The sequence below is a fragment of the Bombus huntii genome, chromosome 2 (genome assembly GCF_024542735.1).
Source record: "Bombus huntii isolate Logan2020A chromosome 2, iyBomHunt1.1, whole genome shotgun sequence".
Classification (NCBI taxonomy): domain Eukaryota; kingdom Metazoa; phylum Arthropoda; class Insecta; order Hymenoptera; family Apidae; genus Bombus; species Bombus huntii.
In genome coordinates this window covers 11,476,690-11,490,865 of record NC_066239.1, presented here as the reverse complement: position 1 = coordinate 11,490,865, position 14,176 = coordinate 11,476,690, and the positions used below count along the sequence as shown (strand labels likewise).

At 38.6% G+C, this 14,176-nt stretch overlaps 2 protein-coding genes across 2 annotated transcripts; both read left to right on the top strand.

The window, feature by feature from the left end:
- Positions 1–774: 774 nt before the first annotated feature.
- On the top strand, positions 775–2,899 carry LOC126877093 (elongator complex protein 4). The gene is made up of 6 exons (XM_050639934.1): positions 775–1,090; positions 1,168–1,305; positions 1,383–1,418; positions 1,492–2,111; positions 2,194–2,406; positions 2,479–2,899. The coding sequence occupies exons 2-6, from the start codon at positions 1,188–1,190 to the stop codon at positions 2,584–2,586; spliced, it is 1,095 nt and encodes a 364-aa protein (XP_050495891.1). The 5' UTR covers positions 775–1,090; positions 1,168–1,187; the 3' UTR covers positions 2,587–2,899.
- A 216-nt stretch (positions 2,900–3,115) lies between these two features.
- On the top strand, positions 3,116–8,728 carry LOC126877136 (tetraspanin-9-like). The gene is made up of 6 exons (XM_050639963.1): positions 3,116–3,671; positions 3,861–4,079; positions 5,849–6,031; positions 6,707–6,919; positions 8,289–8,496; positions 8,580–8,728. Exons 1-6 carry the CDS (start codon positions 3,609–3,611, stop codon positions 8,636–8,638), a joined length of 945 nt encoding a protein of 314 aa, XP_050495920.1. The 5' UTR covers positions 3,116–3,608; the 3' UTR covers positions 8,639–8,728.
- Positions 8,729–14,176: the final 5,448 nt, after the last annotated feature.

Here is a 14,176-nt window from a genome sequence, read left to right as displayed (position 1 = left end):
AAAGAGAGAAAGATGGGATAGTAACAGAGAGGGGTTTTTCACTCTTGGTCGGATACCTCCGCACCGTGCCTGTGCACAACTGCCCGTGCCACAGCGCCACAGCTTTGAATCTACAATCTACATGCACGAGACGGGTTCTTTCTAGACTATGTCCTTCTCCCTTTCTCCTACACTTACGTATTCCATTACCCCGCTATGGACTGCTCCCCTCTAACTCTAATATAGGGACGCGTTTCCATAGTTTGTCGTTTTAAGTCTTCGAAAAGTGATGGATAACATCTGAAAATTATTTTGTATAATACAAAAGTGTTTGAGGAATGTTTGTGATATTTTTACCTTTATGTTTTATTAGTATTTTTAAATGTATTTTTGATAATTTCTATCAATTTTTTAGCTATTTGTGTCAATACGCATAGCATGCTTGATTATTAACAAATCAAATAAATTGGTTTTATTGTTGTAGACATTATATGGGAGATAAATAATGCATATTAGAACTTAAAATCGCACACATAATTAATTAGATTACATAAAGGTTTCAAAGACTTTTAATGAAATTATATATACATTAAAGGATAGATATATAATTTAAACAACAGAAACAATCAGCCTTTTATGGAAAGAATTATGTGTAATGAATATAATCGATTTTGTAATCAAAATTATAGTTTATTAATTAAAATTATTGATATGACTGCATTCTAGCTGAAGAATTACAAACTATGAAAGGCGTCAGCTACCGACTGTAAACCAGCTGTATGTATTGCCATCTTTTGTCTATTTACCGTAATAAAAATTTCTACCTCGTTTGATAAACAACTCATTTTTGTAAATTTTTGATTTTTTATAATTCAGTCGCATACGTTTCGATAATTCCATTGTTCAACACATGTTATATGTTATATTTTAATAATATATGGAATATATTATATGATGCGTATAAACATAACCTCCAAATGTAGACGAAGTTGTTACGACATGTAAATCAAAATTCGTCGTAAACAGTCACTTTTTTACTAAAGTTTTATCCTAAATAGCTTTGGCTTCGTATTGTTATTTTGTGTATGGAATATTTACTGTTATGCGTGAAGTAAGTGTTTTTTATGAAAAGAATTAATATTGTTAGTAAAATACAGATACTAAATAAACTGTATCGTTATTTTTTAGTTCAGAAATAGTTTTGAAAAATGGATCTAACTGCAGGAAAAGGTAGCAGAATTCCCTTTATACCGGGAACGAAACCCTCAATAAAGAATTCACAACTACTCGTTTCGACTGGAATTCCTTCCTTAGATCATATAATAGGTTTGAATTTATTTGCAACAATACAATTTTTATTATGATTCTCTATCATATTAATGCATTTCAATCTATTCTTTTAGGTGGAGGATTACCTGTTGGTTCTTTGTTTCTTATTGGTATGTAATAAATATGCTTATCTTATGAAAATTTACATATGAATAAAATGAACAAAATGACTTCAATTTTTAGAGGAAGATCGATATGGCACATATGCAAAAGTCATGTTAAAATATTTTATGGCTGAAGGCGTAGTTACAGCTCAACCATTATTAATTGGATCTAAAGATGTTGAAACATCACAGTTTGTGTCAGAAATACCAGCTGTTGTAACAGACACCACATCAAATGATCAATCACCCAATTCTGATGAGCAAATGAAGATTGCTTGGAGGTATCAAAATATGAAAATAATTGATACCTCCCCAACTGGAGGACAAGCTTTTGGTCATTTCTATGACCTTACAAAAAGAATGGAAAAAGAAGTAATCGAAAAAGCAGATATAACACAGTGGTACGATGATAATTGTCCTAAAAAAGACAATGCCTTTAACAATATGACATATTCAAACTTATTAAAATGTATTCAAGAGACTCTGAAGAAGGGAGGACACTCAATTTCAGAGACACCTACAAAAAGACAAGTTCTAAGAATTGCAATTCATTCCTTAGGATCTAGATTATGGTGCAGTGATTCTGTAAACGATTCACATCAAGATTTGTTCAAATTTTTGTATTACTTTAGAGCTCTTTTAAGATATTCTTATGCAGTTGCAGTGATAACAGTGCCTACAGAATGCTTTGAAAATTCGGTGCGTTTCATATTTATGTACTTTATTTATTAAACCTTTTATGTAAATATATATTCATTTTTTCATTGTTATTAATTTTTAGGATGCTACTGCACAACGGATTGAACACTTGTCGGATGTTGCAATTAAATTGGAATCATTTGCAGGCTCACAAAAAGAAACAAACCCATTATTTAAGGATTATCATGGCTTATTGCATCTACAGAAGATGCTGGCTTTAAATACTATAGCACCTCATAATCCAGAATCACGAGATCTTGTATTCAAATTACGTCGAAAGAAATTTGTCATCGAGGTAAACTGACTTTATAAATATAACAAAATTAGAGTTTGGCTATGTGTATGTATCTTCGCTGTTTTATTTTAGGTTTTACACCTACCACCTGAATTAGGAGATACTACTCAACGAGAACAAGATGAAACGATATCTCAGTTCGGATGTTCTAATTCACCACATAAGAGCTTAGATTTTTAAGAAAGTATAATGTTGTACGTTTAAAACAATTCCGCCTTTGTATAAAGAATTATTCTCCTGTCCTCTCGGCTTTTGCTTGTAAAAGCTTTTTGCTGATAAGTAACTACAGACGAGTGTAATACGTAATATTTGAGTCAGAAGTACATAGTACGCCGCGTGAATTAATGTAGACGGGAGGAGATAGGCTTCGTGAACACACAATAATACGCATGACACGCCTACCTACTCTACGGTATCATATCAAAAGTGAATTTTATTATAAATATTAAAAATATTAATATTATAATTGTTAATAAAAATCATTTTTGCATAACTGGAGTCTCACTCGATTTCAACAAAAATATTTAGAAAGTCAATTGAATTATGCTCCAATTATTCATGAAATTATAACATCATAGTTAAATGTTCATTATCGTAGTTAATTATCACTAGCTTGCATTTTCGAATGTCATTTTTCACGAATCGAACATAAGAATAAAATTTTCACGAATGTGAACGGAAATAAACTAGTCGAGTGTTACTCATCCGTAACGATTACACCGATTAGCTGTAACTCCCCCTGTGTGAAGTTGGCCCGTACACCAGTTATATCTGTAACGATCACATAAGTACATGCATATGGACATTTCACCCCCTCCTGCGTGTCTTTTTTTGTTTCGTGCCTTTCTATTTCCTTCCGGTTCCATCCGGTCGGTCGCGCATGAGGACACGCGTAACGCAAGCGCACCTACAGATGCCAGTATTTGTACGGCACTGTGGAACTATCTATCACGCGGCGGCATTTCAGTCTTCAAGTTAATGCGAGCAAGTGCGCTTCGAAACTGATAAGGGAAAAAAAGAAAATATCGTCGGTGATAGGATCGTAAAAAAAGGAACTAAAATGAATTTTATCCTACGCGTTAATGTTCTTATTTATCGCGACTATTAATGAAGTGTCATCGTGGGGGATTGACGTGACGAGTTGTCATTCTTTCGTTGCTGTCGCATACGCGTTCAGATAGAAAAGGATTTAATGAATTAAAATGGAAAGGAAAAACTTTGGTGTGTCGCGAATTTTCGTGTGTTGCACAAATGTCATTTTCCTGGTGAGTTGTGGAAAAATAAATGAGTTCATTTTTTGGATTGCTATTATAAGATGAATAAAGTATTCAGTTTTTCCTAATTTTTTTTTTATTGCAAGAGTAAACGAATATTTTTTTCAAATTAAAAATTATTAAAGCTTTATTTTAAAGATGACGATTATTGCAATTTAAGGATGCTGCCTTCGTTTTCAGATATCAGGTTTCGCGTTGATGTCATTAGGAGCATTGTTATTAGCCGATGATGAACGTATTCTACTGTCACGTTTATTGGGACCAGGGGATATACATCCTGATCAACCACTTTTTTATTACATGGCATTTGCAGTCGTTGGACTTGGATTTCTGATCACGCTCACGGGTTTGCTAGGATGCTGGGCAACTTGTCTCTATAATCGATGCGTTACAGTTTCAGTAAGAATCCATAAATTTCCCTTGTATACGCAACAGTAGACCAGATGGTTTCCAAGTGTTATTCACATTAGTGAAGTACTTAAAGGATCGATTACGATTTTTATATTATTTCTCAATGTACTTTAAAAAATCTAATACACCTGAATGTTAAAATTAGAATACTAAATAGAAAATCGATTTAAAAAATTAAAAATTCACATGCTATACAAAGTCTAAGAAGCATTAAGCATTATATGCAGAAGCATTATTTCCCATTCAAATATCAGCGATATATCTACGCAGAAACATATTACAATGATAATTCTCTGACATCCTGTATTAACTTTCATATCCGATTTCACATCCTCAAAATCGATATCCACAATAAAATTCCGAATTTACGAGCGATCTATGGTTATTTCTATAGTTATTTTGTATTATGCCGCGTTACAGTCTGAACACGCTTCTAAAGTAGTCGTGCATTTTAATCGTGCAAAAGTCAAGGTCTTCACGCGCTTCTTCGTCGGGGAGCTCGCTCGACAGACCAAACCGAAACCAGATTTCCCGCTTTGCCGGACTATGGTCACGCGTCGTTGCCCGGAAACGGATCTACATAAATCCAGGCACGCGTGCTCACGGAAGGAGGGCGCGTTCGCGTATCACGTAAAAACAGCAATTATTTTTCAGTGTGTGGCTTATTAGATGAGCGAACGCGTGATAACATGTGAAAATACAATATGTTTGTAGGCTATTGAACGTTTGTGTCAGGATGTAAAATTCAAATAAGTGACGACGTGAAAGTTATGGAAGGTCAATTAGCTGCGAATACACGGAGATCTAACTTTTTATTAGTAACAGTCTGGTAACAAGATGCAGGTAGAAGGTGTGACCGTCTGAGTCAACGAACGAGACGTGCTTCTCCTGTTTCACTTGTAAATGGTGTTGATGAGAGATACACATGCATTCTCATTTTTAACAGTATTTTCTTGTTACATATGATTTGCAAATTCATAATATGACGATGGGGTATGATGGGATACGTGTATGATTTGAAAAATTATTTAATTTGATTCAATTAAAAATTATAGTTATTTAATTTGAAATTATAGAATAGAATGGTTTCGTTTTTATGTGATTACGAGATTGACACATTTGAATTTGAACTTGCTTTCATACAGCTTTAATTCCAACGAACAGAATCAGTTAGTGGACATATAGACATTATCAGTGGCATTTTTCTGATAAACGTTTCCTTTTCTCCTTAAAGGATTAAAGTAGGTGAAATGCATTAGAGTAATTTATCTAGCAACTGTACCGTTTAAAGCGATTAAGAGAGCATTGCTTGGAAATTGAAATAAATAAGCGTAGTACTCCCAAAAAGTACAACGTAACAACCATACTAAATTACTTTCTCATATAACATATTACAGAAGTTAACTCGATCATTTAACAATTATAAATAATTATAACAGTTGATCATATAAATATGTATAATACATTATTATCACCAGTCAATTAACTTCATGTACTTAATATATGAATACACGTACATTTGTATCACGTGGTAGCACGGAATAATAAGAATTACATTGTTTCATACACCGCGAAAATACAACTAAACGATTCCAACATTAAATATTCAATAACCAGTAAACCATTCAAGTACTATCTCTTAATTATATCACTCGTTACTTTTTACTTTACATTTTTACCTTTCATTCGTACTGTTTGCTTCTTGCTACTGCCTCTTAATTACTTCACTCATTACATTTTACTCTGTATTTTTTCAGTATCTCATCACGATAATCCTGCTATTACTTGGCGAATGCACTGTGTGCGTTCTAGTGGTATTCTGGCCTCACGTTCTGGGCATTGATGTTCGACCAGCACGATTGATACGAGCTTTGCAACGTAGTTACGCTGTTCCTGGTCGAGAGCAATTCACAGCAGCTCTTGATCTCGCGCAAACAGCGGTACGTTCCCATATACAGTGATTCATTTTTATGCATATATCGTGCGTCTTACATAAAATATTCTGAAATTTTGATCCGAAGATGTACAGAGTCGGATGTACATGTTGCAAGATTTTTATTGCAAACATATATTTAGTAATAAATTAGCTTGAATTGCCATCGTAAGCATATAGTAACCGTTAAACATGGTCTCATTAATATTAGATAATCAAAGAAATTTATGTCATTTTATTCAGTAGAGACATAGAAACAGCGCGAATTTGCTTAGTTACCTGATATAAACTATCATCTAAATATTAATTAACTCAATTACAAATACTATTTTTTGAAAACATAGTTGATCAATTTGACTTATGAGAGGTTCGTACAAACATGATAAACGAGTCTTGTTACAGCGTTAGTGAAATTTCAAAATATTTCGTATGAGACATGTAATACATTTGCAAAAGGTTTTTGCATGTGATCGAATATTTTCGCGAACAACTATACCCCTGAGGTAAAGCGATTTGTAACGAGTTAACAAAGATAGTCCCGATGCACATGATCGACGATCGATCCAATCTCATGAGCGTTTACTTTGATTCTTCGAAACTGGTCATTGTTTGATTAATCGACTGGCAAAAGGCAGTCACACAGTACACACCTTCCGATGTGAAACTGCGCGGATCTTTTCAGTTTGCTTGCTGCGGCATAAACGGAAGTAGCAATTACGGTACCTCGTGGTGGCGACTACAGGAAGTCGGTCGACGAGAATTAGTGGTGCCTCTCAGCTGTTGCACCCTGAATAACGTAAACCAGACCGATTCTTTCCTCAACCCTGAACCTGCCAATCTTACTCTCTGCCAGGCTTTGAACCCTGCCGAACATCAATACGCCCGCCATACGACGGTACGTATCGTTAATCAGGATGTTGTTGATTATGCGAATGGAATCGGGAGTAAACTCGACAAACATTGGGATAAGCGATAGGTTCATTGATATGATAATGCAGAATCGTAATTGTTGGAAGTTGTGAGTCGATGGTTGGAAGGATATAAGAGTTGAGTGTTTAGTTAAGTAAAAATGTTTATGATAGGTGTTTATGGTAGGTGTGTTTTTAAAATGTATGTTGTAAAAAAATATTTGTTTTATATCCAATCACGGCGTCCCAAATATTTATTTTCCTCTCTACTAAAAAAATGAAATTTTTAATCTTTCTGGCTATAATATGCCACTTTCATTTTCCCTGTAAATTTTCACGATAACTTTGTCGCTTCGATGAATGGAAAATCGAGGCGAAATGAAAACAACCGTCGATATTCTTTGTGTCGCACACGCACACGTTTAATAATGACCCGCATGCAAATATCACAGTCTAAGGGAAATTCAGTCGGATACGGGTTGCGTAAAAGCGGTATTGATGTATCGTGTAATCTGTATCGTATCTGGGTACAGACGTATCCGTCGGTAAAACTCGATGGAAAAAGTAAAGTTGACGCATTGTGCGAGAAAGTTTCCTTATCTCTCTTCCTCGCTGAGTGTTAAATATCGCGGGACTGCGCAGAAACTGAATACAGATTGAAATGTCATCGCGCGTTGACACTACTGTTATACAAATGGCATTATATCCATATACAGACCATATTTATAAAAGACTATACATCTTAATTTACAAATGAACTCATTATGGACTTCGAAATGTAAAGAAATATGTCACATATACAGGGTGATTGGTGATTGGTGGTACAAGCGGAAAGGGGGTGATTCTACGCGAAAAAAGAAGTCGAAAATATAGAATAAAAATTTTTCGTTTGAGGCTCTGTTTTCGAGAAAATCGACTTTGAATTTTCACTCGGTACGCGTGCACTTTATCACGTCTCGTTATAACGGATCTCACTGTAGATCGTTGTCTCGATTGATGTTATTTTTTTAATTTTTAAAATTTTAAAATTTTAAAATTTTTATTCTATATTTTCGACTTCTTTTTTCGCGTAGAATCACCCCCTTTCCACTTGTATCACCAGTTACCAACCACCCTGTATAATAATTACAAAATACTTCAAGATAGTTTAGAACAGAGGAAATGGTTTTAGAGAATTTCCAATATTCTTTCTACTTTAATATTTTTTTTATTCTTTTTTGACCTACTCAATTATTTTGTGTTAAATTTGCGTGACAAGTTATTAACTCCTGTATTGCCAAAATTGTTCTTTTCATATTTTACATTTTCAAAAGGAACAAAAACATATTTATAAGCAAGCATGTATTATTTTTATAGGGTTGTTTAGAGATGTTGGAGAAATGGACCCAAGACCAGGCAATAATACTGCTCACGATCGGACTCGCGGTGATTTTCGTGGAAGTAGGTGCACTTCTAAGCACATTCTTCGTCTGTTCAAAGGGCACTAGGAGAACCAAATCTCAAGCATCGACGTTTACATCCACGCAAACGCTTAGTCCGTTTAGCGAAAGTGACCACGACTTTGGTAAGAGAAGCTTTCGTCTTTAATCTTCGTCTTTAATCTTCGTCTTTGTTTGCGAAATAGAACTTATTGTTAATCGTTCACAGGACTGGGAATCGAGAATCGAATGCATGCAACCGGAACGACGTTTGGCACTAAATCATGAAGGTGGCTAGAGGGCAGTGAGGGTAAATCATCAGGTGACATTAAGAATATAAAAATTGCGTCAAGTTTGTCTAGACTTAACGACGTGAGAAGATTTAGCAAAAGTATAATCGAAGAATGGAAAAACCCGCCCAAATTTGAAGATGGCGTGTTACGAAGCGATCAACTGTATGAGGAACGCGCGATAGATGTTGTGCCAGATTATTTCCATAAAACTTGCTCGAAAGAGATGAACGATCTCGAAAAAGACCGGCACGATAAAAGGGACGCGGGGAAATCACAATCACATAATAGTAGCGGGACTGTCAGGAGTATTCCAATAAAAAATTATCAGGCCTCGATAGCGCATAATATTGGGACACTTAGACGATCAGAGGCGCCTCAACTTCAATTTGAATCTTCGATGTCCGAGCCTGATAAAAATTTCAACGTAACAAAATACAGAACTCTGTCTTCTCCACAAAACGAAAACGAATCTCAAAGTCGACGATCAGTCACAACTTCGAAACGCCGGGAAACCTTGAATCCTGCCAGGAGATCCTGTCACTCTTGCGATTACCAGCGCGAAATTCAAAGTGGGCACCGTAAGATTAATTCGAAGTTAAAGACGTTAGACAGAAGGATAACCAAAAGCGAACATAACGTTTCCGTGCAAAAAGACGATCAAGATTTCAGCGATTTTGGTGAGTATTTTTACAAATCTTCGTCTCAAAAGTTTAATACTACTCGTCGAAGATCGAAAGATACAAAGGTGAAAGGACAATCTAACAAGGAAACCGTGGAAACCGAAGGTTCCAAGCATTTGAGGAATGAGAAATCCCGAGTTAGAAGCAAATGGGGCACCATTAATTTAGAACGTGGACACGTTGGTCAAAAGATATCGGCATACGAGGAGAATGCTAAGCGCGGTAGTCGTAACAAGGAGACTTTCGACACGTATCAAGTATTTCCTGAAATAAAAAAGCATCGAGCCATTGGCGTGCCATTGGTAGGCATGCATAATGCATGTGGTTTGCCTGTAGTTGCATCCTGGCACGATCACGAGCTACTAGAACCTTTGAGAGTCAAAGGTAGAGTTTTAGGGACATTGAGACCGATTTTCAAAGAATCACGTTCTTCGATGAATTTCCGCCATCGAACTCATCCTAAAAGAAAAACACCAACGAATCAGAGCATGTCTAGAAAGAATCGACCGTCAGATTTGAGAGAATCCGATAAAAAGATCGATTATCCATCGATAAAATCGTTAGTTTCTTTGAGAGCAGACACGGGAGAAGTTCGGAGAAGGAGGAAACGTAGACCATCGTTTAAAACGAAGAAAAGTGGTACTACATTTTTGTCTAAAAGTACTACGAAACGAAGGCGAAGATCGGATGGAAGAAAAGATAAAGAAAATACTTTGACTGGTAGTTTTCGTAGGAATTCGTACGAAGCTGGCAGCAAAAGACAAACTTTGTACGCGAGGGATAATGGAGAGGACGCTGTACAAGTTCTCAAAAGTTTATGTTTAAATCCATTAGCTCGAACGAAACCAGAAACAGATATGATATGGTAAAATCAATGGAACAAATATTTTTGATTGAGCAGTCATGAAAAATCATAAATATCATTCAAGTTCATACAATAATAACGAAAACCGTGTAGTACAATCGTTTAATTAGGATTACCTTAATCTTTTATTTGCAATAAATGATATATGTTACTGTATTGATTAAAAAATAATTGTAATTCGTACGAATAGGATATTAGTATATGCATTATATGCTTTGTAAATGTGCTCCATTAATTGTATTGTATCCTTGGATGTTATAATAAAACAAAACCCTTGCTACCCTCGCTGGAAGTATTCAAGTATGTTAATGAGAGACTTTAAAAAATATTCCTTTAAATATTTTAAATATGTATGTAAGATTATGTTAATCAATACTTAAAGGACAAATATCTTTATATATTTTGCCGTATTATACTTCAATTATGTTCTAATGTTAAAATATCCATTAAAATTGAATAAATCATGCTCAATAAATTAAATTTCTATAATCGGACATTTGGTGATCCAAACTGGACTGTTGCGTAGTTCTTGGCTTGGTATCGTTTTCCAAAGATTAATCAACTGATTAATTTTTGGAAAAGGATGCCAATTACCAGGTCTCACCACGAGGAGGTGACTACGCACGAGACCCGCCCATGAGTTATTTAACATTATGCATCGGTCTCGACATTCAACCTACTGGCAAGAATGTCGAGTTCTGACTCTACTTCATGGGCCTGCGTAAAGAGATAGTTGTTTCGTAGCCTAACTGCGAAACACATATCTCCAACGCAGCGCTTACATGAATCTTTACAAACGTAGAACAAAGCCTACGTAACGCAACATCCATCTCCCACACAACGATTACATCGATCAGTACAAATATCGTACAATAATTCGCATCCCTACTGGCATCATTCGGTATCAAACACACATTTATCTAACTTGGAATGAAAGGAAGAAAATGTAGCTACTGACACTGTATATACCATTTCGTGTCTCGCAGAAGGGACATACGAGTCGCTGTACTAATCTAGTTATCGTTCTATTTTTGCGACACTGTAAGATATAGAAGATACTGAAAAGTTATAAACTCTAACGTGATCTCAATAAGTATCCCTTAAAAATGGGTAAACAAGAAAATGCACGATGAATCAGATGATAAAGGAAAAAATCGCGGCGCGCCCGAAACGAACGAGATCGCGATCTCTCGAAAGAACTAACAAACCTACACGACGTACCCCCGTACACGAGATAACCCCGAGGTTCAGCGGAAAGCCCAAGAATTGACCGTAACTCGATTCCTGTTTCGCCGTTCGAAACTTACACGAGTCGCGGTCGATGACGCCGACCGATGATGCTAGTGATCCACGGGTAATTCAGCCGTGGATCCAGCACATAGGCCAGCAACTTAACACACTCCAACTGAACATGTGGAACCCGGGGATGGACCGCTGAACACGATTACGAAGACAAGAGGCCTCAACTGAACAGTGGGGTCCACTCACGGGGAGGGACCGCTGAACAGGATTACGAAGGCATTGACCTCAACTGAACAGTGGGCTCCACTCCCGCGGGCCCGAACAGAATTACGGAGGACGTGAAATTGCAGGTCCCTGACCGAGTACCAAAGTACCAATCGGACAGGACTGCAGATCCACGACTGAATCCCCAACAGATTCGCTAGCATCACCGGCGCGACGACAACTCCCGCGATCCGATGCGAACGTCGAGCAGTCGTCGAGCAGTCACCAAGACAGAGGTGTCCTTGGGGCGACTTACGAATCCAAAGAGTTGTCCAGTGCACGTTGACCCGCACGTACCCGGAATACGCGCGAGCGAGTACGTCACGCTACGGTTTGAAAGAACTGAGTGATCGCGAACCGATAAATCGCGAGTACAATAAGTACTGTGAGGTAAGCGAGTGAAGGGAGACGAGATTTTTCTTTTTTTCGTTCTAAGGTGGATAAATGTCGTTGTACAGAATGAGCTCACAATGCACTTAACATAGGTATCTACCTTACGATTAATTAAGACTAAACGTAAGCATCCCAGTGTGTCCCACGATGTCCCTCGGCGTCCCACGATGTCCAACGGTGTCCAACGTTGTCCAACGGTGTCCAACGGTGTCCAACGGCGTCCAACGGTGTCCAACGGTGTCCAACGGTGTCCAACGGTGTCCAACGGTGTCCAACGGTGTCCAACGGTGTCCAACGTTGTCCAACGGTGTCCAACGATGTCCAACGGTGTCCAACGGTGTCCAACGGTGTCCAACGGTGTCCAACGTTGTCCAACGTTGTCCAACGACGTCCAACGACGTCCAACGATGTCCAACGACGTCCAACGATGTCCAACGACGTCCAACGGTGTCCAACGCTGTCCAACGATGTCCCACGTTGCAGTCCAGTGTAGATCATCCAAAATTCTTTTGGCGGCATTTGGTGACCCACGCTGGACCGACGATGTCCCACGGTGCAGTCCAGTGTAGATCATCCAAAATTCTTTTGGCGGCATTTGGTGACCCACACTGGACCGACGATGTCCCACGTTGCAGTCCAGTGTAGATCATCCAAAATTCTTTTGGCGGCATTTGGTGACCCACACTGGACCGACGATGTCCCACGTTGCAGTCCAGTGTAGATCATCCAAAATTCTTTTGGCGGCATTTGGTGACCCACACTGGACCGACGATGTCCCACGGTGCAGTCCAGTGTAGATCATCCAAAATTCTTTTGGCGGCATTTGGTGACCCACACTGGACCGACGATGTCCCACGTTGCAGTCCAGTGTAGATCATCCAAAATTCTTTTGGCGGCATTTGGTGACCCACACTGGACCGACGATGTCCCACGTTGCAGTCCAGTGTAGATCATCCAAAATTCTTTTGGCGGCATTTGGTGACCCACGCTGGACCGACGATGTCCCACGGTGCAGTCCAGTGTAGATCATCCAAAATTCTTTTGGCGGCATTTGGTGACCCACACTGGACCGACGATGTCCCACGTTGCAGTCCAGTGTAGATCATCCAAAATTCTTTTGGCGGCATTTGGTGACCCACACTGGACCGACGATGTCCCACGTTGCAGTCCAGTGTAGATCATCCAAAATTCTTTTGGCGGCATTTGGTGACCCACACTGGACCGACGATGTCCCACGTTGCAGTCCAGTGTAGATCATCCAAAATTCTTTTGGCGGCATTTGGTGACCCACACTGGACCGACGATGTCCCACGTTGCAGTCCAGTGTAGATCATCCAAAATTCTTTTGGCGGCATTTGGTGACCCACGCTGGACCGACGATGTCCCACGGTGCAGTCCAGTGTAGATCATCCAAAATTCTTTTGGCGGCATTTGGTGACCCACACTGGACCGACGATGTCCCACGTTGCAGTCCAGTGTAGATCATCCAAAATTCTTTTGGCGGCATTTGGTGACCCACACTGGACCGACGATGTCCCACGTTGCAGTCCAGTGTAGATCATCCAAAATTCTTTTGGCGGCATTTGGTGACCCACACTGGACCGACGATGTCCCACGTTGCAGTCCAGTGTAGATCATCCAAAATTCTTTTGGCGGCATTTGGTGACCCACACTGGACCGACGATGTCCCACGGTGTCCAACGGCGTCCCACGGTGTCGAATTGCGTCCCACGCTGTCTCGCGGCGTCCCACGGCGTCCCACGGCGTCCAACGACGTCCAACGGCGTCCCACGTTGCAGTCCAGTTTAGATTATCCAAAATTCTCTTCGTGGCTTTTCGTAATCCAAACTGGACTGTATTAGCGTGGTTCTTAGCTTGGTATTGAATTATTGTGCAATGTTTGTACTTATGGATGTTGTGGTTTTCCAAAAGTTAATCAACTGATTAATCTGCGAAAACGATTACATCTATCAGCACAAACATTGTACAATAATTCGGTACCGTACTGGCAACATTCTGTATCAAAGATACATTTGTCTAACTTGGAACGAAAGAATGGAAATGAAACTATTGATACTGCCTATACAAT

Bases quoted from the DNA above. Each gene is read 5' to 3' on its own strand.
- LOC126877093 (XM_050639934.1), top strand. From the start codon at position 1,188: ATGGATCTAACTGCAGGAAAAGGTAGCAGAATTCCCTTTATACCGGGA. The intron at 1,306-1,382 runs GTTTGAATTTAT...CTATTCTTTTAG, and splicing joins TTCCTTAGATCATATAATAG to GTGGAGGATTACCTGTTGGT. The intron at 2,407-2,478 runs GTAAACTGACTT...GTTTTATTTTAG, and splicing joins GAAAGAAATTTGTCATCGAG to GTTTTACACCTACCACCTGA.
- LOC126877136 (XM_050639963.1), top strand. From the start codon at position 3,609: ATGGAAAGGAAAAACTTTGGTGTGTCGCGAATTTTCGTGTGTTGCACA. The intron at 3,672-3,860 runs GTGAGTTGTGGA...CTTCGTTTTCAG, and splicing joins GCACAAATGTCATTTTCCTG to ATATCAGGTTTCGCGTTGAT. The intron at 6,032-6,706 runs GTACGTTCCCAT...GGATCTTTTCAG, and splicing joins TTGATCTCGCGCAAACAGCG to TTTGCTTGCTGCGGCATAAA.